The sequence below is a fragment of the Botrytis cinerea genome, chromosome 2 (genome assembly GCF_000143535.2).
Source record: "Botrytis cinerea B05.10 chromosome 2, complete sequence".
NCBI classification, from domain to species: domain Eukaryota; kingdom Fungi; phylum Ascomycota; class Leotiomycetes; order Helotiales; family Sclerotiniaceae; genus Botrytis; species Botrytis cinerea.
The window spans coordinates 1,649,700-1,673,800 of NC_037311.1; the positions used below are offsets into that span (position 1 = coordinate 1,649,700).

The 24,101-nt window shown below is 42.0% G+C and overlaps 9 protein-coding genes across 10 annotated transcripts; 4 read left to right on the forward strand and 5 right to left on the reverse strand.

Moving 5' to 3' along the window:
- Positions 1-3,356: 3,356 nt before the first annotated feature.
- Positions 3,357-4,584, forward strand: BCIN_02g04600 (hypothetical protein). 2 transcript variants are annotated; one of them, XM_024691321.1, is made up of 2 exons: positions 3,357-3,510; positions 3,601-4,584. In XM_024691321.1, exon 2 carries the CDS (start codon positions 3,665-3,667, stop codon positions 4,238-4,240), a length of 576 nt encoding a protein of 191 aa, XP_024547091.1. In that variant the 5' UTR covers positions 3,357-3,510; positions 3,601-3,664; the 3' UTR covers positions 4,241-4,584. The 2 variants fall into 2 exon arrangements, with proteins under 2 accessions (XP_024547091.1, XP_001552943.1); XM_001552893.2 differs by lacking the exon at positions 3,357-3,510 and having other exon boundaries at positions 3,515-4,584.
- A 1,494-nt stretch (positions 4,585-6,078) lies between these two features.
- Positions 6,079-8,155, reverse strand: BCIN_02g04610 (hypothetical protein). The gene is made up of 2 exons (XM_001552895.2): positions 7,056-8,155; positions 6,079-7,002 (listed from the first exon to the last, which is right to left on the reverse strand). The coding sequence occupies exons 1-2, from the start codon at positions 8,056-8,058 to the stop codon at positions 6,236-6,238; spliced, it is 1,770 nt and encodes a 589-aa protein (XP_001552945.1). The 5' UTR covers positions 8,059-8,155; the 3' UTR covers positions 6,079-6,235.
- An 868-nt stretch (positions 8,156-9,023) lies between these two features.
- On the forward strand, positions 9,024-9,849 carry BCIN_02g04620 (hypothetical protein). The gene is made up of 2 exons (XM_001552896.2): positions 9,024-9,301; positions 9,363-9,849. Exons 1-2 carry the CDS (start codon positions 9,271-9,273, stop codon positions 9,557-9,559), a joined length of 228 nt encoding a protein of 75 aa, XP_001552946.1. The 5' UTR covers positions 9,024-9,270; the 3' UTR covers positions 9,560-9,849.
- A 72-nt stretch (positions 9,850-9,921) lies between these two features.
- BCIN_02g04630 (hypothetical protein) lies at positions 9,922-10,544 on the forward strand. Its single transcript, XM_024691322.1, has 2 exons — positions 9,922-10,147; positions 10,209-10,544. The coding sequence occupies exons 1-2, from the start codon at positions 10,002-10,004 to the stop codon at positions 10,327-10,329; spliced, it is 267 nt and encodes an 88-aa protein (XP_024547092.1). The 5' UTR covers positions 9,922-10,001; the 3' UTR covers positions 10,330-10,544.
- Positions 10,545-10,917: 373 nt separating this feature from the next.
- BCIN_02g04640 (hypothetical protein) lies at positions 10,918-11,799 on the reverse strand. The gene is made up of 2 exons (XM_001552898.2): positions 11,479-11,799; positions 10,918-11,425 (listed from the first exon to the last, which is right to left on the reverse strand). The coding sequence occupies exons 1-2, from the start codon at positions 11,693-11,695 to the stop codon at positions 11,016-11,018; spliced, it is 627 nt and encodes a 208-aa protein (XP_001552948.1). The 5' UTR covers positions 11,696-11,799; the 3' UTR covers positions 10,918-11,015.
- Positions 11,800-13,113: 1,314 nt separating this feature from the next.
- On the reverse strand, positions 13,114-13,887 carry BCIN_02g04650 (hypothetical protein). The gene is made up of 2 exons (XM_024691323.1): positions 13,856-13,887; positions 13,114-13,801 (listed from the first exon to the last, which is right to left on the reverse strand). The coding sequence occupies exons 1-2, from the start codon at positions 13,876-13,878 to the stop codon at positions 13,129-13,131; spliced, it is 696 nt and encodes a 231-aa protein (XP_024547093.1). The 5' UTR covers positions 13,879-13,887; the 3' UTR covers positions 13,114-13,128.
- Positions 13,888-16,015: 2,128 nt separating this feature from the next.
- Positions 16,016-17,452, reverse strand: BCIN_02g04660 (hypothetical protein). Its single transcript, XM_001552901.2, has one exon. It carries the CDS (start codon positions 17,037-17,039, stop codon positions 16,374-16,376), a length of 666 nt encoding a protein of 221 aa, XP_001552951.1. The 5' UTR covers positions 17,040-17,452; the 3' UTR covers positions 16,016-16,373.
- A 905-nt stretch (positions 17,453-18,357) lies between these two features.
- On the forward strand, positions 18,358-19,786 carry BCIN_02g04670 (hypothetical protein). Its single transcript, XM_024691324.1, has 3 exons — positions 18,358-18,548; positions 18,665-19,117; positions 19,208-19,786. Exons 1-3 carry the CDS (start codon positions 18,474-18,476, stop codon positions 19,469-19,471), a joined length of 792 nt encoding a protein of 263 aa, XP_024547094.1. The 5' UTR covers positions 18,358-18,473; the 3' UTR covers positions 19,472-19,786.
- A 103-nt stretch (positions 19,787-19,889) lies between these two features.
- Positions 19,890-22,225, reverse strand: BCIN_02g04680 (hypothetical protein). The gene is made up of 3 exons (XM_001552903.2): positions 21,526-22,225; positions 21,273-21,476; positions 19,890-21,218 (listed from the first exon to the last, which is right to left on the reverse strand). Exons 1-3 carry the CDS (start codon positions 21,939-21,941, stop codon positions 20,066-20,068), a joined length of 1,773 nt encoding a protein of 590 aa, XP_001552953.2. The 5' UTR covers positions 21,942-22,225; the 3' UTR covers positions 19,890-20,065.
- Positions 22,226-24,101: the final 1,876 nt, after the last annotated feature.

Genomic DNA, 24,101 nt, shown 5'->3' on the forward strand with positions numbered 1-24,101 from the left:
TAGTTTCGATGTATATGTCACGGCGCCAACTACATGTTCTGTAGTTGCCTTCGTGCCCTACTTTCTATAAGTAGGGCCTCACTCTTCCATAGCTCTTCTACCCTTATGGTACAATATACGTCTTTACCCGTACCTTGACAATATAGATAGTTATGTATTCTATCTATTGGATCGGTTATACGTATATAATGCCTTCGAGGACTTGTGAAATAGTATATATTGGGATATTAAGTAGAGAGAAACAAGACGGGAAAATGTATAGTTTGTGTGTAAGCGAGTGTATTTATTTGAGTCTTCTAGATTAGCTTTATCTGCTTCCTTTGTTTTGCTTGCTTGTATAGTTTATGTATTATCCTCTACGTCTTGAGTCTTTCTCGTTTTACTATAGTACTTTTATATACCGAAAAGTTTATAAATCTGTATTGAATAGGGAGGTGTATATTGAGTAGCTTGAACATGTATTCTTAAACTTGTTTATATTCTTTGTCATTATTATAGAGTATAATCTTTACTAATACTAAGATAAACTTCTGAACTCTTAATGTCACTATTATAATAAGCCTTTTCTACATGTCAAATTTATGAAACGATTAGAAATATCTAGCGTGGTTTTATTATGATAATGAAATAGTTTTCTTAGTATTATAGTAATTAGAGTACGTTATGTCGCCGTTGTTATAACTACAGACTAGTTTCTTCTCCAATTGAGCGATTAGAGATCCTCGCAAGCGACAGTGCAGTTATAGCAATCTCTATAAAATTGAAATTAAGATATTTGGGTAGAATAAGTAGAATGTGACATCACTCACCACAAAGCGCCTTTGTATTATCTTCTGCAATACGCGCGAAATTCGGTCGTCTGGATGTGGTGATTCCACACGCTGTATATGCGGAAGAATCCTCGGCTTGGTTCCAGCAGGATTTCGTCGTTAACACTGTGGGTATTTACCACGCTGCGCAATACCTCATCCCATTACTCTTCGAGAGTGAAAATGGAACCAAGAGCTTTTTCGCGTGGGAAGTACGCCTGCCTGTCTTGGAAATTTCTCTGTAGCAATAGGGTGTTGAATAAGCAAATTTGCGCAATCGAGACGTATTGAACATCTCGGGGAGGAATTTGGCGAGAATGGCTTGGTGGCTATCAATATTCATACTGGGGGTGTGTTAATACCCACTGCTGAAGAGCATACCCCGTTGGACTTTCAATCCTGTGAGTTTCTACTCAAAGATATGATAGTAAAAGGAACGTTTTGATAAAAAAAAACAACAACTAAAATGTACTAATGGATTAAAGACCTCGTCGATAGTATTGTTCTTTGCGGAACATTTTGCATATGGTTATCTTCACAGCCTTCTATAGATTTGAAATGGCTGATGGGAAGAATTATCTCTGATTATTGAGATGTTGGAGAAGATTGGAGTTATTGTTAGTAGAGATTTGTTGAAGAGGAAATCTTCTATGTGATGCGACGTTGCAATTGCAAAAAAGATATATGTTTGTATTGTAAAAGAGAAGACGATAGAATTGATACAAGAAAAGCCTTTGTATATGCCATAGTCAATCTAATAACAACGTATAGTGAATAAAAATGAATCACTATATAACAGCAGCGAGGTGCAGAAATATACTTAAGGCAATAGCATACAGTATAGAGGTCAAGTTAAGAGAGTAGGAAATCTGTGTCTTATTTAATCTACAGAAGGAGAAACTATAAATACTAAAATAGTAATTTCACGTAGCATCTAGGTCACGCTTTTCCGCACACAATAAGTCTATAAATTGACTAGTGAAAGTCTTTGTTAAGTTGCTTTAAAAGGATTCGATGTTTTTTTCTGGCGAGATCACAAAGAAATTGATTATCTTGAGCTTGGGAATGTGAAAAAATACTTATTTGTGGATGAAGAACGAGTACCACTTGTTGGGATTGGATTTTATCAACTAAGGTAAATCCAACTCGTGATAAACATCAAAGATACTTCATATGTTGTGGTAACGACAGATAAGAATGGAATTCAAAACCTAAAACAACCAATAAGCTCTATTGTACGATTCAAATTTGGTACATGAACACATAACTCACAACTTACTCCGGATATGTCAATCCCTTTTGTTAATTGCTTGAATAATGTGAGAGATCGGAGATAGCGCGAAACTTCTTCCATCTTCCGTGCCATCGATATTTATAAATAGTCATAAGTAACAAAATCTAATGGCTCAATTGTAATACACAGAGATCTCAAAATGATACAATTAGATATCATACCCGTGGAATTAATTGGATCAACTTAGTCAGAAGCCGGCGCAACTAGATATGAACCTATCGTTTCAAATATTTCAAAATTCGATTTCATCTGCAGTTTCATACGGAAATCGGGACAGGGGAAAGAAGACTATTGATTCTCGAGATGGGGGAGGGGGGGGGGGGTGACGAAACCGAGAACAATAGACAAACAACCCATTGAAATGCATTACTAAAGCCGGCAACTCTTTTTTAAATCTCCGAACATCCCTTTCAGATCAGCTTATATACTCACAGGAACATTCACCTTAACTAACAAGTATATCCACAAAGATGTGTCTTTCAATCTGCCACGCTCATACCTGTCCACACATGTCCTACAATGATCATCTTTGCAAACCTAATGCCTACCCTCCAACTTGTCCATTCCGCAAAGAAGAGATAAAACACTTGGAGAGAAAATGCGTTCGTTGCTTGAAAAGGGAAGGATTTTTCATAACGAACGAATCCCATCAGAACGCAAAGACAAGAAGACTCAGTGAAGCAGCTGAAATCAGAAAAGGTACAATTCTTACTCTTAAGAGACTAGAACAAGCAGAAGAGTTCGTAAAAGAAGAAAAGAGGCAGAATATGTTAAGAAGAAGACATACCGAAAAGGGTGATAAAACGCGCAAGTGTGTAATCATGTGAGGGACGATGAGTTTTAAGGTTACGAGATCAGGATTGTAAACTCCAATTATGTACGCACTCATCAAAAAGAGTACCGGAACGACTCACTATTAATGATTTTAATACAACTATTTTTGAGAAAAAAGAAACCACCTTGATTAGAATGTGCTATGAGATTCAATGACGAACTGACGGAATAAATTGTGACTAGATCGAAAAATCCTTACTATTAAGCGAAGTGCCCCTGGACTATTTCTGATGTATCAAACAGCCCAGCAAGATTACCAACCTAAGCATACATGCGGGGAATGTCATCGGAGTTTGATTAGCTGCTGCCAAGGAATGAACCCGATTGAGAGATAAAATGATGAGCGGTTTGCCTTAGTTTCTCCGGTGTTTCGACCAATTCACGATGACCTCTTGTCATCTGTTCCTAGGATGAGATAAGAGCTAAAATTGTGTCATTAAATACCTAGTACGCCTAGATACTTTATTAGGCTTGAACTGTGATTACTAAACACCAAGAAATTATTCCATCACGATGTTCAAACTCCGGCTTACATCGTATGCGGCCGGCAAAAGCGGGGCAACCAAACACGTGGTCTGTTCTCTTACTCGTCCTACATCATGACTACTATAAATGGATGGAAAGAATCTTTATTGTCTAAAGTAACTGAAGTTTTTTTTCTAGAACTATCGTGCTATTCAAGACCAAAATCATTACACACCTACGAAAACAACCTATACAAAACAATATGTCTCCCACCAAAGAACCCTTCACCATAACTGCCTCTCCATCAACCGATATCTGGCGCAAGCCTCCCACCACTGATGCTTTCAATGCTCCTACCGAAATGGCTTCAGCTATACCACTTACCTCATTCCTCTCCTCCAAGATCACCTTTTCTCTCCCTTGCAAATATCGCTACGACCAAGGTGGTCTTCTTCTCCATCTCACCAAAGCCGGCTCCAAAGATCGCTGGCTGAAGACTGGAGTTGAATTTTATAATGGCAAACCATTTGTCAGCACTGTTGGATGTGATAATTTTGCAGACTGGAGTATCTACCCGACAGGTCTCGATGCAAGTAAAGATGTGGAGGTTACGGTTGAAGTGAGGAGAGAGGGCGATGAGAACGGAAAGGGTCTTTGGGTTTATTGGATCCAAGACGAAGAGAGAATTCCACTTAGAGAGGTGGCGTGGTTTTTTGCCGATGAAGAAGATTGGCAAATTGGAGTTGGGGCAATGGCTTGTAGACCTGCCAAAGCTGAGGCTACTAACGGAGAGAGTTTAGAAGTGAAATTTTGGGATTTCGAATTGAAACAAAATTAAGTGTTGGGTTTTGTAAGACGTGCAATCAACTTCTAGGGACGGGAATTTGATGCTGCGATGAAAGATGAAATGGGTTTGAAGCTATAGGGTTGTTTTTGGTTTCCTATGACGGGTATCACACTACATGCCAATTAGTAACATCAACATATCATGAAAACGAGAAGTCCCAGAGAAGACATAAAATCACATGTGTCTCTTCTTGAACTGTGTGGACTCTGATATGTAGAGCCTTCTCCTCAAAGTGCTACCTAAAGAGAGAACAGTCAGTGTTGACATTCGCATTCCTCCCGTCAACACACCGTTTAAAGCACCAATGCGCAATTAAATTCACTCCATTGTCATCAATTCGAAATTGTACTTTTAACTTTGGCTGATTTCTACAGTGTAACGGGTATTGAACTGCTTCCAATTTTCATTCCAGAATTTAGTACACGCAAGACTAGCTCAACATACGCAAACTCTTCTAGAACAAGTGCAGGACAGCCCCACACAGTTAGTATATAAATCCCCTTCCATCAGCAGCTTCTTTATCCCGCAGTCTCTCCAATTCAAACTGCAAACACCAAACCGCGAAACGAACACCCAAGAGCCAACCCAAAACCCTACCCAAAGCAACAAAAGCTACCATGTGTACAGAAATCTGCACCCAATTCGATGAATGCGGCTGCTGCGAAGTCCGCACTACTCCTTGCCACTATCAATATCTACACAACTGCGCACTTCAAGATTGTCCCGCATACCGCGCCGGATTCCGTCGCCAGCCGGGTAAGTGCTATCATTGCATTTATAATATTCCACAAAATTGATTGAGTTGTGCTCGTGATCATTTCCTCTTTTCTCTTTATTTCATCTTGAAGTTGAGGCGAGAGTGATAGGGGCGAGCGCATGTTTGAGACGGTTGTAAGCGAAAAATGACATAGGTAGGTGGATGCTGGAAAGTATCTACTATATAACAGTCTGAAAACCCCCCGAGTAAAAACCATTTTCCCTAGAATACTTTAAATATGAAAAACGAAAAACCCGCAATAAGATTCTGACATGGTCAATATGACATTGATGATTAGTCATGAAGTAGCCATGCTGAAATTAACCAAAGCAGCAGAAGACCGAGAAATACAGGACGTTTGAACAGCCTGCCATTTGAAAAACCATCAAAGATGAATACGTCGTTCCGAACTTATTCTCCAATAATTCCAATCTTATTTCCACGACAGGAGACTAAGAATCTAAGAGTCTACGCCAACACAAGAACTTCATTACTTCCAAACGAACTCAAAACAGTGCCAGCACAACCCCGTATCTCAAATATAAATACTGACTTCTTCTTATCGACTTGTCCCAGCTTAAAGTATTCATTCCCCAAGACAATAAAATCTCATCAAACCTACCCCCAACATCAACTTCCTAGAACACTCTAGCCTGAACCCAACCTCAATATGTGCCAGCAACAACATACCGTCCACCTTCTCTGCATGCATGCATCCACAAACTTGCACCACTGTCCTCGAGCACCCACCAATAGATCCGATCATACTCCTGACTCAACTAGATGTTCATTCTACTGGCTTTCTATCGTTGAGAAGCGCGAATTTTGTCCTGTTTGTAGAAATGTCCGATGGAATCGATGGATTAGATTCATGAGACGACGAGCGGAACGAGATGGACGGGATGGGGAAGGGAGTTCATCTTCGGGGTGTGTGATTTTGTGAGGAGGGGAGGAGTTTGAGAGGATGGGGAATGGAAAAGAAAGATCTGTGGTTGTGATGATGTGATGGAAGCGATTTTTACTCTCCTTGTGGATTGACTTTTAATGGAAAAAAATCTCTTATGAATAAAATTGTAAACAAACTATTGTCATTTACATTAATGAACTGAATAAAAAAATGTCGTGCATAGGATAGTTACTGTTTGTATGTGTTATATGATATCAATAATCAAAAATGCATTCCGATTTCCTAAAGCTGACTGCAAATAAAGAGAGAGAACCAAAGTGATCTAAATTTGCAACTTGAGAACTGGTTTGTTGCACCCGGATTTCCTTGCCTCGAACGCTGCGTACACACTATCAATCTCAGCTTCGTACATTTTTGTACAAATGGATCGAATAAAAGTTCCCTTAGCAGCCCTCTCAAACCTCTTGTCCTTCTTCGCCACGAGAACCAGATGGCGCTCAACTCGAGCGTGTTCTGGTACCGTATCATTAGCTTGTTGCACGTCCGGCCATAATTTTTCTACCAAATCTTCCTCCGTCAATGTCGAATCTTCTTTCGGTTCTAATAAGATCCCACAACGAGTTCTACCCGCTCCAAAGACAAGACAGCCGTTCAATAGCGGGTGTGATTGGAGGAAAGTCTCAATGTACACAGGATTGACTTTGGACGCATTGGAAAGGATAAGAAGATCATCGATTCGGCTTTCAAATTTCCATAGTGTACCAATTCCATTGGCAAGTGAATCTTCGCAACGGCGCACAATATCCCTGGTCCTCCACTGAGTCTGATCAGGTGCCATATGAAAAACAGGCTGAGCCCAAGCAAGAGCTAGATCATTGTATTTGTTCAAAATTATTTCGCAGAGCGTAGAATCAGAGTTCACTGGCTCTAGTTCCGGTAGAAATTGGGGGTGGAATTCGAGATGTGACCAATGTGATTTGGGTGGTACAAGAAGTGGCAACTGGGTAGATTCAGTCGACCCGAAGATTTGCCACAGTACTGCGTCAGTACTGCGGACAATGAAGTCACCTGTTTTCTGTGATAGTGGACCTAGTTCTTGATCAATAACGCATTCAAGGGCAGATTATGAGAATTCTATTTACCTCCGAGCCAGGAAATATGTTTCAAAGCAGCGATTTCGTCTTCGAGGCCCTTGCTATGATTCAAGAATAATTGCTCCGTAATGCTTGGAACCTCCATTAGTCCATGAATTGGAAGAGCTTTCATGATTTCATGAAGTATCCTCCCACTAGATGGTTCATTTGGTGGGCCACGAACCAAGGTCGAACCTAAGAAGATCGTTGAGAACGCCAGGCCGAGCCCAGATGCATGAGAGAAGCTACACCCACTCAAGAGTAGTTTGTCTTTTTCTACAAACTTGAAGCCTGCAATCGTTCTTCCAGGTACTTCAGGTAACAATACACTGCTGTTGATGAAACCACTGAGGTATTCATAGCTGCAATTCTTTGGCTTTGGTGCACCTGTGGAACCCGATGTATGAATAATCAATGCAAGCTCATCTTTATGTGTATCCCAATTCTTCAAGTAAAGGTACGGCTTGCTTTTTGTGGTTATTATCTCCTGTAGCGTCGGTATTTCGTGCTTTTCCAGAGTTGGGAGCACCTCCAAAATTCGTGCAGCAAGATCTGAATATTGCGATGTGTAGAAAACTTTTGTGCTTTTGGTTGCCTTGAGCAATGAAACCGTGTTTCCTAATGCATTTCCAACCCTTGGTAAAAGCAGAGGGTTTCCAGTTTTCATACAAGCAATCTCAATGATCGGATAGCGAAAGTCCTGAGACCCAAGAAACGCGAATGTCTCGGTCGATGAAAATTCAGACTTAATGGCGTCGATCCAATTAGCTAGGAAGTCCACACCACACAAAAACTGTCCAGCGTTGACTTCGTGGAATCCCTCGGATATGTCAGTTGTCTTGGCAATCATTGCCACGATTCTTTGAGGATTTTCACGTGCCTCTTCCTCGAGAACATGTGGAATGAGCCTGTTAGCACGTTTGAGATCTGCATCGGAAGGATATCTCTCATTTTTATACGTGACTTGGTAATTGTTCTTCGCACTTGTGATGGTTTGTGTTGCTGAGGCCATGTTGGATGACGGTGTTTCGAATTATGGTAGAAAGAAGATTAAGAGGATGTCCAGGTATATGTACACGTCTTCAACATCATATTATTGATCAACCACCACGATCTCATACATATTTCCGAAAAGGGACAGGGGGTTTCACAGCCGAATGCAAGCACATCTCTTTTCGCCGTAACCAAGTATATTGTCGACTCGCGAATGATTAATTAAAGAGAACGGAACACGTATAGATTACAACGTGGGTGCCGGATCTGAATGTTAGACGATAACTACAATGTAGCTATCAACTGGAGGGCTATAATGTTCAATTTAAACTACCACAAACTTTATTATCGCTCGAGAACAGCAACGATAAATATAACAATTCCTTTGCGATGAGAAGTTCGGTGTTGCAAATTGAAGGTGTGTCTCACAATGCAACTTGTACTATTACCCGATGCTTGTAAGTCTGATGAGCGATATTGATTTCTCTGCATATCTGTGAGAGTCATTACCTGTTTGGCAGGCGCTATGTATTTTTGGCGTTTCCTCACTTTGCAGTAGTCCTCGATGCAGCAGGTCTGAAGTGTCATTTCCACGCCACCCTAAGAAGGGTTCATGTACCAATTGAACACCCCCTGACTAAGTGAGCTACGAAGCATATTTCAGTGATAATCTTGTAGAATTCTTCTCTCCAAGACTAAGAGCGGTGAACTATAGATCGCTCAGTTGGCCAGAACATTCCGTTGGTAAGTGGAACCCGTCCAATGTCAAGGACTTCAACAGGGGCGTGCCATCAATAGTTTCCTTTCAGATCAAGAAAAGAAAGCATGCGAGGACGACAGTAATATGTCTCGGAAACATTTATTTTTGGTCCAGCCACACACGTGCCAGTGCCACAGCTGTTGAGGCGTCACTTGTGCAGAAGGAATCAGGTGGGATGTCAAGATAAGATTTGATGTACAGTCAGCAATGCCTCAGGCTCATTCGGCGACCCTAAATATGCTGGCAACGCTGATACCCCTGTAACCTGAACGTCGCCGACCCCAAAGAACATCATTCCTCATCATACCCCACAAAATGAAGCCCGAGCAAAAGTTTAATGAGCTATTGCGAGTAGTTAGCTACAACTATAAGAATAAAGAACAACCACCACGTTGAGGAGAAAAACTTCAATCTACAAAGACCAGATCAGTACTTGATACATCAGCCCACAACACCCTCAATTATCTCAAAATGTGTAGACCAGCAGACTGTCCAACCTGTCGTATGTTTCTGACCCCGCCCTCCTCTTATATTACATCATACTGATATCGACGGTGCGGCAGAGAAGGAAACCTGGCTCGGCTGCGGTCAACATTTGCCTTCCGTCTTCTCTTCGATCCCTGCCGATGAACAATGTACCTGCATACCTAAATTTGAGAAAGACGGGGTCCAATATCCGCCGAAAGTTGGTACCGGAACAGCACAGGATGCCGGGGAGGAGGGTGATATTGTCATACACGATTTGAAGCGAGATACATGACTGGCCGATCTGCTAAAGATAGCCATGCCAGTTGGCTTGGGGGCTGTGGCTTGGATTTTGTGGTCATAAACATTTTGGGGATAGTAGGCTGGGTGGTGTTAACGTTTGGTGTCAATCTTTGCAGGGTCCGAAAGTAGGGCGTAGTAGATATCGGTATGTAAAGAACTAGTTAGGTATATTTGAGAATATTTACCTTCCAAGGGGTTGATATAGACCCCTCTGGATCACAATACATGTGCTAGGCGGGCTCGGCCCTCCTGAATGTATTTTTTTACCCATATATCTTTTTATCGAAGTGCACTGATTTTGAGAACCATTTCGACTTGCAAGTGAATCTGAACAATTACCATTCTTTATTTCTCGCCTTGAAAAAGCAGCGCTTTGGAAACCAGAGGATGTGTGGCATTTGTTTTTTTGCTATCGCCTTCTACTTGAAAAACTTATGTCGAGTAAGGCAGTTTTGAAGACACTTTCCTATGCTTACTCCCAACTATTGTTCAACGCACTTTCCATAAGAACTTCTGATGACGTTCAATATCTCAGTTTCTCGATATCTACGAGTACGGAAGTGTTAACCCAACCTAGCAAGTAAGTGCTCGGTATTTTTCAAGAAGTGTCAACACATGAGATTCAGACTAACAATGCCCAGAGGAAAGATCCGGGTCGAAGTCGTCGGGGTTCGAAGTCGCCGGAGGTTGTTGCGAGATTCACAAGGAATTATTGGCCGACTCGAGATTCTTCAAGGATCTAGGGGATGCTCATACTGTTAAGCTGGATGAATAGTGTGAGAGAATCGATTACTTTGTCCAATGGCTCTATACTCCAGGACATTTCGTCAAGGTGCCAGAAATCAAAACAATGCTGAAACTTGTGATCTTCGCCGACACGATTGAGTTTTCAAAACTTCAAAATTACTGCATGAATCTCACTCGGGATCATTATCTTCGTAGTGACAAATTCATCGGCTCGGATAAATTGAATTACATTGCTAGTGTCACTAATAGGCTTGGGTTCGAGAGTTATGATTTTTTGCGGGAATTCTATGTTTTGCAACTTCATTACCGATACGATTATGAAGATCGCGAAAGTGTTGAACAGACTGTCGTTAATTCCTTGTAAATTATTGATCTATATCTCGAATATGATACCTCGTACTGTTTGGACACCAAATATGACTTCAGGGATAGTCATGGAACGTTGCACTGTCGCGCGGGCATCCTGTGCTTTGCTCGTGGCATTCATAGATCCTATGAGATGAACCAGATTGTCCGCAGGACAAGATAATGGAAAGCCTTATCAATTCTCTAAAATTAGTGAAAATAACTCTGAAGAGCCAAACATGTGATAATCATCCTTCCTGCCAGCTCAACTCCACTTCCCATAACTAACTAGACCAATTTCACCACTCCCCAAAATAATAAGCATAATCGAAAGAAGTCATTATCTCCACCAACATCTAACAGTTGTAATTCAAATAAACACCTCTAGCACCCGCTCCATTCAAAGCATTAACATACTCGGTCCAGCTCACACTCCCCTGTCCACGAACCCAATCCGCATATCTGAACACAAACGCCAATCCCTGTCCACTACCCCCATTGCAAGCCTGACTATTAATCACAACACTCTGTCCGCTGGCAGGGGTGACAGAGCCGAAAATACCAGAGTTAATTTTAGGGCTGATGTTGTTGAATGTTGGACCACTGGGAAGAGGTGTGGAAACGGTGTAGACATCGAGAGCTGGAGAAACGCCAGTGATAGATGGTGCGTAGTCTGAAGGGAATGTAAGAGTGAGGGAGCAGCCGTAGGATCCGGCTGGGAGAGCGGGGAAGGAGATGAGTTCCCAGAATTGATTGGAAGGGTTGCCTATAAATGGGTTAATTCGCGTTCATGAGAATATCTAGGAAAGGTATACATACCATTGGCATCAGCATCCTGGCTAATCTTGACAGACTTATCTGTATTCCATGTATTTGGATAAGCTGTGTTTGGATTTGCCTTTGAAAGTTGGACAATTTGATTTGGGAAAAGTTGGGTTCCGCAGGTGCGTTTTTCGTTCAGGGTTTCTGGGACGGGAGAAGCTTGCACGAGGCTCGTTGCTCCGATGAGAAGAGAAATAATAGTCTTGGAAAGCATTTTGGGAATTTGTGAAATATTTTTCAAGTGGAAATGAAGAGATGTGGTTGTTTGTGAAGTATTTAGACTCTGAGTGATGATGGTGATGATGATGGAGAGAAACCGACATCTTCATCGATCCAGCAGCATCATTATATACTCAAACACCAAAAAGTAACTTGATGTCACTATCGTAGAGTGCTGACTTAAACCATATGATTATCTCATGATCTTATGGGCGGATACGAAGAGGCTTGCTACAAGTGCTGATATACACAAGGCTAACGCACCACGAATTCTTCAAGCTGAAAACATCATATGATTGCCATGATTGTCATCTTTACATGATGTCTCTAGCAAACTGGTGAGAGGAAATGTTTCTGATTTCTTTGTAGAGACAGTTTTTGTGACAAATTTAATGATTGATGTATGTAGTTGTGTAAGGCAAGTCGGATTGGGCCACTAGTGAGCGTCGCGGGGTAAGTGCTTGGCAGCTGCAAGGAAGTGAGATTTTGGGGAAATTTTTTAACGGCTTGAGTTATGAGGCTGATGTGAGCTATTTTTGGAGGAGGGTAAGCAAATAACAAACACTTTGTTGTCGGTGTAGTGGGGTTTGAATGGTTTTGATTTGTTGGCCCGAGTGTGAAAACTGATAGCCCGATGATGATCTGAACCCCCTTTCTCTCAGCCTCTCGGTAAGCGAGACATTTGAAGAACTTCTATTGTGGTGCCAAGAGCAACTTTCATGGGGCTCGTTTACTAGTAGGGAGAGGCACAATGTAATTTTTATTTTAGTAAGATCGTAATGTACCCGCGGGCTGAGTACATGCAACAATGGCCCAGGATTTTTTCGTTTATTCGTACAGCCATTTTCTGAAATTGTATCAGCTGGCAGTAGTAATGACTTCCGGTCTATTTTGCCAACATTATATTTGGCGTTCCCAGCGATTTTAATTCGTAATGCGATTGTTAAATCTATTTTGGGAGTTTACTCGTCTTACTTGGGAGATTCACAATTCTTTGTGGTTGGAAAGCTGGGTTTCCTGAATCATGAAAACAGAAGTACGAATAGTCAAGTGCAAACTCGTTTCGATAGTAATGAAGGAAACGTATGGAGATATGGTTCTTCCTCTCTAATAATAAGCAAGTACTCGAAAAATAATAAATTCCAAGTCGCGGGTAACACATTGATAGTACTTAATATTGTGATAGCTAATCTTTGTCTGATGATTCCTGTGATCTGAGTGCCGCACCAATTTTGATGGTTTCGGAGTTAGGTTATGAAGAAACTGAATCAGCCCAGCCCCCAAGAAGATGAAGCCAACATTTTTTTAACCATCTGACTTGATTGCATCTATGAATACCCCGATCCAAATTCTGATTCTCAGCTATCTAAGAAAAATACAAGAATCTTAATTCTAGAAGTCGAAAGTCCTTTATGCACTTTAATTCCACTAAAGTATGCTTCTATATTGATGAGAGTTTACGGCTGCAAGACAAATGTATTGTTCGTTGTCGTTATACTCGTGAAACGCACACTTATCAAAACGGCCGCCTCGAACTCTAGGATCGGCAGCAGGCTGTCCTTCTAGTTCTTCTGTGAACAGTGAAGCTTCTTCAAATGATCCATTCACTTCCTCAAATATGCTCTCCAGATTATCAACATCTTCTTGATCTCCGAACTGAATCTCCCACGTTAGCATCGCTACCGCAAATACTCGCAACTCATCATCCCATTCTGTGTTCTCGTATATGCGCATAACCTCAGAATTAGATAGTGGAAAACGGCCCATTTGTTCATTGCCAAGCGCATCTTGTAGAGCATTCATGGCGCAGTTCTTCAGGGTTATAGCTTGGCACTTCTGGGCAAAGATCCAGATATCAATGATCAACATAGCCTCTTTTAATCCTCCTCTGAGATGCCCGGAATACATCCAGTTGACGAAGATTTCGAAAACTTCCGGATCATCCTCAGGAAGAAACATCTTGTTCTTGACACTTTCCTTGAATCTTCCATTAAAAGCTCTTTCGAAGAAGTCACAGGACGATCTGATGAAAGTTTTATGGACGAAAAATTCTTCAAGTTCGGGACCAACAATGATTTGGACAAATTCGCTGCCAAGACAACTGTGAATTTTCGAATTAGCTTTGATCGATCTAGTACAAATCATTGTTTCTTACCTGGCAGTTAGATGTGACATCATGAAATGTGCTATTTGGGTATCCCTTTGGCTTGATCGCAGCGTTTTCGCTTGCTAATTCTGATGATTTTGTAAAAAAAAATTGATTGAGAACTCGCGGATCTAAATTTATAGAGTCGAGGAGTTGAATGTGTGAGAAACCAAATGGTTGCGAATGGGAAGCCTTTTATCAATTTGGTATTAGAGTCCTGTCGTATTATGATGAACCGTATGAATCTTCTAGGGAGGCGAGTTTGGTGCTAAAATCTCAAATCATGTACCGAAGAACTATCAATTCCCTCTAGTTACCTTCAATACGGTAAAAAAAAAAAGATAAGTCTGATCATTTTTAAAGTTACTTGAACCTCACATTTCTACCCATTGTTAAAAAATCGATCTTGACGTTGATTATGATCATTAAGTCATTGTGATTGGGGAGGTACTGCACGTAGGACGTCTGAAGTGAAAACAAGGTGGTTCAATATGAATTATCTCATAAATTAAGCAACATGTGATACTTAGATAATGTGCTTTTATTCTCTTTTTACTTTCGTTCCTATAAAGTAGGCGAAGCCTAAGATGCAATCCTGTCCCCGAAGCATAGCGCACTTTTCCTTGCCAACCATAGATACATACTAACTAGCCCAGTACCTCGAGAGGTCACAATATCAAACTCCTGCCCTCGGAAAATCCCAAATCGCCCATGGAAAAATTGAACAATACTTTAAAGACTCAGTTACTTGAGTGGCCGAAAAAGTTCGGCGCCAAGTCACAATCTCCGCCGGATTTGTGTTGATGAAATGCGCAGATCTCGAAACCTTCAACGTCATCCATTTCAGATTTCTTTACGCGATGTCTATGATCATCATTCTTTCTTAGCATTAAGTGTGTGCGTTTAAGAACCTGTATCGTTGCACCATCAACCCCCTTGAACATCTCGTCGTATTTTTGACACCAAAATTCCGTTAGAACAGCAAGAATCGTGTGAGCGACGACAGCTGTCGCAAGGGATCGCAAGGGATACCCGAGTCTGGAACTCGTAGAATCAAAAATTGATTCAACTTCTCGACAAAACAGACTACTTTGCCATTCCTTGAGTGAGTCTTGCAAAGAATCCATCGAGAAGTTCATGAGTTGCTCAATTCAGTACTTGTCGGCAAAGATGTACAACTCGATGATAGGAATATCAGATTCTTCATCGACACTCGGAAGCCCTCCAAGATGTTTAGTATACATCCAGCTAGCAAGAGCGTCAAAGATGTATGGATTATCTTCCGGTAGATCCATCTTATTCTCCGCCCCATTTCCATTGTCTTGAAAAACATCCCTAAAGAAATCTCCAGATTTGCAAATGAGATTTTTATGAGCCGAATACTTTTTTCGTTCGGCTCCAACAAAAATTTGAACAAGCTAATCTTTAAAATCAACAATGTTGACCAGGCCACCGTGAGTACTGACGCTTTCATTAGCTATCTCGGACTTATGTCAGTATTGTTGGAGAGAACTTACCATGCTTGTCCCGTCATAGTCACTGGAAGTATCAAATTGCGGACTGGATAGTTCGAGGCAAATCGAGAAACTTGATGAGGCCGAAAATGTTTCGTAAGATACTATTTAATCATCAGAGTGAGACTGATTGATTCTTTTGCAAATTTGCCGTGAATTCTTCCCTTCTAATATCGAGAGAAAGATCTGCATAATTGAAGATCGGTCCCAACTACAGACTCCTTTTCTGTGTTGCTATGAGAGATGCCTATATATTTTAACTGGAATTCAGATGAGATGTTGACGGGCAAGGCGGTAAGCTGGTCAATTAAGAATCACGCTGTTGAAAGTGAATTTCACATTCACTATGGGACGCAATATATCTACGATTCCCAAATGATAGTTACATCGGCCATACGTTTGATGAAACGAATGGCTCAACAATCCTCAATATCTTCACTGTATCCCGAAGTCAAATGGAACAATTATCTGTGTTTAGATACTTATTAGGATTTTATACTCATGTGCGAGTTACCTTGTAATAGCCCACTTACTATACATAAAACAATTACAAACATTGTCATTTTAGCAGAGGAGGAGATATCTCAAAATTCCTTATTCTCAAATCCGAGATTCCTTCACAGTTCAACAGAGTGCATTGTAAGAGTAAACTGATTGTGATGCGAATCTATCATTGTTTAGATATTTTCCTGTATAAGGAGCTTCATGTCTATCATCTATCCACATGCCATAACCATGCAATCTTCTCTCCTATCATGATCGTAATGAATGTGAGTCTTCCATATCCCGACAATGCTGCCCTCGGTATGCTCGAAACCAAAAGTACTAAAAAAGAGTGACTAAAACCAACCATCGCTATGCATATGCATCCAAAAAAAGAAATGTGTATGTTTTGCCACCATGCTCACAACCATAAATCTTAAACCCGAACATTAAGAACCACCCCAACCTTTCCCCGTCTGTACCCCTCTCCGTCGTTAATCACATGCCAAATGCAATGTCTTCTATGAGAATCATAGCTGGCAAGTATCGGAGCCGTATGCTACGTATAAGCCGTAGTTTCTAGAAGCAGTGTTGTTGACACGGAATTGGTAGATATCATAGACAGATTCGCTTGGGTCGGGTAAGTTGGCAATACCCATCAAGAACTGAGCCTGCGAAGAGCAGTCAAAAGTACCGATGAAAGTCTCCTGGCCATGATTTAAGGTGTTAGATGTAAACACTTCTACATTGGGCTTGCCATTGACAGGGAAAACATCCCAATACGTAAGGTCAGTGGAATCGAGAGGGATAGATGGGCCAAAAACTTCGACTTGTGGGTCCAATGGGCCAGTAATGACCTCATAGTCGTCTGTACTCGCAGGGAAGGAAGACCAGAGTTCACAGTTTTGTGCATCATCTGGAAGTTCAAATGATGCATAAGTGTATTGGCGTGAGGTCCATGCTGTTCCGTTCCAAGTTGCACCCATTCCAAAATAACCTTCGGGTAGTGTATTGTAAGCGATATGCTGAGGAGTGTTTTCCCAGATGTACTCTAAAACCCCAGGCCACACGATCGTGCAGTCATCGGAATCAGCACTTAATGTTGGCACGAAGGAGGATTCACCGGCTGGTGTAGGTGCAGCAGATGCAAAGCCGATGGCGGCAATGAAAGCGATTGTGGAAGCCTTGAAAAACATTGTGATATTTGGTATTCTTCGGGTAGTTAAGATATTCAATTGATGTAATAAAAGAAGAGAAAATGGAAGTGGTATTAAACTGTGATCTTTGAAGTTGAGGAATTGTATGAGAATGTTTGATGTTGATGTTGATGATTTTGATAATGAAATTTGAGGTGGTCGTGCCAAAATATATATACCTCGAGTCCAATGCAGCACAGCACAGAAATGGATTCACTCTCAGTAGATTTTTACCCAGCCCACAGCTTTGTTAGAGAGTTTTGCTGTACCTGCCAGTGGAAAACAAACAAAAACTTATGATCGTATTGATTGTTTGCTGTGTGATGCTTGCCTGCGTGGCTAGGAGAACGACCATGGCAGTGAATAACACCACCAAACTTTTTGTTTGATATGATTAACGAGTATAGGGAATCTATTTCAAGAATCAAATATGGCCAGTTGAGAGGCTGGAGAAAGAGGGACCAATAAAATCTTAGCAACCATGCCACACCGTGAGGCGCAACTGACACCTTCGCGAATTATACACCGCCAACCAACTCAACGGGTATCAAATCTCACGTGAGGCTGTGTATTATAGAGAAGTATCTCCTGGAGAACACCGTAACATGCAGCAGAACGATAGTAAGACTTCGCATAGTTGCTTGTCTATTATGTAAACGCTTCAGGGCTTCGAAATAATCTAGGGTATTCTGCTTTACTAGGCTGATCCCCCGCCGCCTCCATACTTTGATGCAATTATCCATCGAAAACACTTCTTTTTCGGAACAACTGTTGGAGAAAGCATCACTGAAATAGCATTCTCGAAGTCTGGGACTCGTGAAAGTGTGTATAATGAGTGGGGTCCATGCCCCCCTAGTACAACATACCAGAACTTTTGCTCAAGACTACGCCGCCTGCGCCATCATCCAACCATTGCCAACACAACCAATATTTCCATGAGTGAAGCCATTGAATAACACCAACAAAACATCGTAAGCCTCAATATCGATCGGTCTTCTCGTTTTGTTGCACTGTTCAAAGACCACTCGGTCGTTCAACCTCATTGAGAAGCTAATAAGCTCGTATCTGGGTCTGGGTAAACATCACATAGATTCACAGGAGATTAGAAGGGTTAGACATGTAGTAGTCAACTGCCCAAAATTCTAAGTGCTTAGGTGTTGTCCTGAGTTTATCTACTTAGGTATGTGTATAATGAAGGGGGCATGAGAGGAGCGCTTTTGGTGAATGAAGTCATTCAATTCAATCAACCGAGGTAGTTTGGAAGTTTATCGAATCCGGGGTTTTAGCGTCCCATCCACGCTAAATTGCGGGACATTCCGCAATCTCATCGGCAAGCTTGACCAGCCACTTGTATATTCATCATTCAATCCTTGGATAGGATGTGATTACTGTACCTTTTATTATAAACACTTTGCATCATTCGCTTTAGCAGTCATGGGATCCATCAGTGGTAATGATAATACACGTCCTGATTCAAAGGAGATTCGAGTCTTGGTCACAGGTTTTGGTGTGAGTTGTTCTGACATTGCACCCCGCTTTACCCCTCAATCGTGGACTTGTTCCTTCAATATGTTGAACTGCCCAACACCTCAGAGTTCCTAAATGCTGACCGTGACTTCAAACAGCCTTTTCGCGCGCAGTATCCCATAAATCCATCATGGGAGATAGCATCTCGTCTACCACGTTACGTTCCTACGAATGTGAAAAATGAGGGGCGCCATCCGCACGCACGACCACCAATCAACAAGCCTACACCACAGATCAAGATTGATACTTATGGAACGCCAGTTCATGTAGGATATAAGGCTGTTCGGGAACTTTTGCCTACACTACTTGATGACAACACGCCTGACTATGTACTACATATCGGGATGGCATCTGGTCGACCCTTTTACAGTTGTGAGCGACGGGGTCATCGAGATGGATATTTCATGCAAGATGTCGATGGGAAACTTTTGAATGATGAATACAACAAGATTAAGGATGGCGATGACTGGGTATGGCACAACTGTCCCGGAGAACTTTTGACGAGTTTACCATTCGACAAAATGTTTCGTCAATGGAAGGAAGCTTGTCCTGTTCGTATTGACTTTTCTAACCATTTTATCAATATCACTACCTTGATTTTCTCAATACTCCGTAGCTTATTACTGAACACATTCATATAGGAGACTGATACACGCATTTCTGAAGATGCCGGTAACTACCTTTGCGATTTTATATACTATACCTCTCTCGCGCACCGCTACAAGTATCAACAACCAAATAAAGCCATGTTCCTGCATGTGCCCGTCGAATCGGATCCCGAGTCCATACGGAAGGGTGTTGAAATTACAATTGAGCTAATTCGGGCCATGGTTGAATGTGATTTGAAGGCTCAATCCAAGACTGATGACAACATTAACATTACAGAGGAGAAATTGGATCTGTAAATTTCTCGAATCCGCACCAGGTGAAATCGTGTATAAAGTGGCTTAGTAGAGTGGAACAGGTAAATATATTAGGCAGGATGAACATAGCGAGCATACCATTTTTGATAGTATTGGTAGCACTAGTTGAAGCGCATGGCATCATAGTGGCGTAGGACCTCATCGGATATCAGAACCATTTATCAAAAATACAAACTGAGAAACATAGTACTTCAATAAAGGTTCGAACTAAAACATTAACTGTTCACTGTGATATTTCCATCGAGAATGCTGGAACAGAGCGTGCCTCTACCATTTTTGAATAATGGCTCGCGTATATAATTTGATGAAGGGGCGAGTTCGACAGGGCGCCAAATGACCTCCAATCGTCTTTTTTAATGGCGGTAGCACAGACAGATCTTCGTTTAAGCATCGAAATAGTTGGCACAGATCCTTTCACATTACAATGCATTCTTGCTGAGTGAGTGTAGTATATACATTTATTTCATTCGATATCTCCACCGGAGTAGATTATTCATATCTTCATTCTCCGTCATTACCCCATCATTATCATCATTCAATATACCTTTGATTCCCCAATCCCCAGTTCCCAATCATCTAAGCATATCCAACCGGACTTACACATCCAAAACTGGTTGCATGACCCAATGCGAAATTGGCAATGATACTTTTAATACTGGTATACATGCCCAAAACGGCAGTAGCAGCGCTTGCCAAAAAGAACAAGAAACAGAAGACCTTCAACCACCATCTTGGAACAAGACCTCTCTTCCATCTGCTCATATCTTTCCAGGTATCGATTCTGTTCACAACTCCGGTAGCGGGGTCAAATGTTTCATCTGGATGCATGGCATCTTCTTTAATGGTCATGCCAAAGTAGAGAAGTGTGGGGAAAGTATATGTGAATTGCATGATACAGACCGCAGCAACGAGGGAAGAGATGTTAGTGAATTGAGGAACTGCAGATCCGAGGACAAATGCAAATGCCCAGTACAAAGGTACGATGGCAATCCAAATGAGTTTTCCTTTCTTGGTGGTGAGTTCTGGGCCACCGAAGAGATCTTCAACAATGTTTTGGTAGATGACCTTAATACCGATGTTACCGTATAGGACCGCAGCAATGAGGCCGGAAACCAAGTTAATCGCATTGGTGACGGTCTGCCACGAGTAGGGAGAGAGCCCTTGATTGGCTGGGTTGTAGGTGAATTGACCTTGCTGCGAGTAAACGACAAGACCGAAAATGAGATAGCAAACGAAGATGAATATTTCAGCTAGGAATTGCGCCTTGATAAAATCGAGTGGTCGTTTCATTTCGGCCATGAATTCACAGTACAACATTGCGCCACCGTAAGCATAGACGATTTGCATAGCAGAGCTCAATTGCGAATCGAAAGTCGAGCCGGAAGGAATCCAAACAGTATGGGTGATAGGAGCTTTCTCGATACCAAAAGATGATAAAACGGCGGCATAATTAGGTGGGCTGTGTGCTGCAACGCCCATGGTCATGAAAATGACGAGAATGTTCAACCAGATAGCGAAATTGGCAAGATATCCAAAATTCTGTAGAGAGCGGATTTGACCCAGGATCATACCAGCGAGTGCCCAGACCAAGATGCAGATGGAAAAGCAGAGCTTGTATTTAGACATTTCCGACAGTGCTTGGCCGTTAGAGATGACAATAACACCAACATTGAATAGGAGTTGGATACTTTGCAGGAGATTGATACCATGGCGAGAATAACTTCCAAAACTGTTAAGGTTAGCTGTGTGCCATTAGAGTTTGTTATCGGTGTCGTATCCTTACATTCTGAATCCTAAGTCGCCAAATGTCCTCATTGGATACCTGTCACTGTCGAGTTTCAAAAACATGCGCCAAATTTGCCATCCAGCGAAGAAAGCCATGATACCCATGAAGAAATACATCATTACACCTCCAACATATCCGAATTGTGAAACAGCGTATGGTGCGTTTGATGGCCCCAAAATATCGGTGGTGATGAGGTATACACTGTTTGGCTGTCAGATACATTATAGCTTCATGCAGGAATACAACTTACACAGCTCCCCACGTAGCGTTTCTTGCTGCTCGGGATGCGGTTTCCCATTCACCAGCTCCGACGTGCGAAGGATGAGGACCTTTGGTAATAGAACTAGGCTTTGATTCGTTGACTGGCTGAGGTTCGGTCTTCTCATTCTCAATTTCCGGAACAGCATGTTTCTCATTGCCGATTTCCTTTCCGGCAACTTGGTCTACTCCGGCAAGATACTCCTGGTACATTCTTTCCCGTTCCTCTGGACCAAGTCCATTTTTCTCCTGTTCCCGCTGAATCTTTGCATAGTACAAATATTCCTCAAAGGAGACATTTGGATCATGCAAGTTGTGACGAACAGCTGTTGGTACGTTCACCTCGCCTACTCCGTCAATGCGAGGGTCGCCGCCATCAAGGGCAAGATTTCCTAAGTTGTTGGCCATGACTGAAATCTGTAGGAGACTGACTAAAGGTACCACATCGAAACATCTTGGGAATCAAGGAGATATATGAAGGATTGTCAATTTCCTCTGGTGGATTCCTCCCATGCTTTCAGCATGGATATCCGTGTAACCCGAGGTCCTCAATGTGGAAGTCGTTAAAGAGTAGTGGAGACGCGCGTGGATGCCCCACCAAAAACCTTAAGCATTGGAGCAGAGGAAGCAGCATCACTGGGTGAAATCAAGATCAACAGCCCACAATGCTGAATCTCTTACCCAATATAACCGTTAACCCTCCACATCGATCCTATCAGATATGGTTTGAGTGAAATTGTGCTAACGACATATCAAAACTGGGGAACCTCGATGAAAGAGGAAGGTGGTCGAGATCAAACGCATCATCTGGAAATTGCAATACGAATAACGCAATCCTCATTCGCAACTTCTTGCTTATTGTGTGTAGGGTCGTCAACACAAGCTTTGGGGCGTCTACGGAAAGACGGGAATGGTCTTCAAGCATTTGCCAAGATAGTCGTCACTTGACGATTCCAGCAACCTGGAAATTATTTTGATTCGATTCCTTCTCATACGAGCCAATCTTGAGTAATCATCAAGGATCGGAGCTGCCCACGTTGAGGGGGAAGTCCGTGCCATGTTTCCACTTCCAGCGCAAGCCCGAAATTGAGTCGGGTAAGAAAACTTTTACTTCGGAGCGAGCCGAGGTTCGAAAGTAGTAAACGATCATATAATGAAAAAGAAATCATACTGTAGAATGCGTTGCCTGATGTTATTGAAAACGGAAAGACTCCAACATGATTTTGTACTTACTGTGAAATTTTGCATAAATTCGATCTCTGGGCAACTCTCACAGTGGTATCTCTGGGTACGCCTGAAGATACCTTAACCCCTGGAAGCGGTTCATTCAGGTGACTACAATAACTCTCAATCGCGACGAAAACCCGAGCACCTTCTTCAACCAGAGTAGTGTGTTCTGTCCCGCCCTGACTAGATAGATAAGAGTGGATTGACTGAAGAAACCCTAGAAATCGATTGACCGTTTCCACATACCGAGCGAGCGAGCCACGGTTTGCGGGTTGGGGCCCACAGACTAAAGTCTCTTATACGCAGTGGAGTCCTGGTCAACTAGCGTTAGACCGAGACAGGCATCGATTCGCTATCAACAGTATCGAGCCAACGCCTTTCCAGTCACCGGAAGGGCGGCGTGCTTGTTACACATTTGCGGATTAAAGGATGAGAATGGATGCTGATCTAGTCGATATAGTCCTGTAAGAGACTGGAAGTGTTTGAGGGATTTAACCCAATGCAAAATTCAGTTGTAGCGTGTGACAATTCGACACGGGAAGTCATATTTCTGCAACAAAAGACAGAAACAACACTGATGGTTGTTGACATGAATTTTGGAATTCATGAGACGTTGTCGCAAAATTGTAACAAATTTCACTACTAGTCACGTGTGTGGCTAGTGGCGATGTCTAAATATCCCGCTTACATAAAGCATGCAGATAGTTTGGAGGCTGGAAAGGACGCACCGGTAAGCACCCCCCCCTCCCATCCAACCCTTCCAATGACCGAGGGATTGACTGATGTTAGGTAATGCAAAACAATTTGATCAATCATAATCATTCTATTTATCATTATCATACACTCCGTTTATTGTAATCATATGATTTTAGCTTCAATGAAATTCTCAATGCTTGCAAACCATGCCCTGAGATCTTTGCACTTTCTACCTATAGTCCTTTGCATCACATTACTAAAAGCCTGTTCCAAGCATAATCCTAGGTGGAAAAGCAGCTTGAACCAGTTCAAAAACAAACTTCTCTAAGAATCTGTTGAGACGGTTTTTGGCAGCACTTGAACGCACTCCAGTCAAGTGCGCAATGGGCCAGTTCTATGCGAAGCTCCTCCCGAAGAATCACCAAGCATGTTCTCTGCATGAAAAATGAGATGCTATCAACATTTAAATTATCTCCTCACTTCAACATCTTTGTTTAGAAGAACGTGGAAGTAATAAACATCGCGTTGAACTGTCAGATGTCAAGATTGAGATTGTCTCGTCAAAGCATGTCCCAATATGATAGTAACCCAAAGACCGGACACTCGGCTCTCTCTTGCGCTTCAAATCATGACGAGAGCTAATCC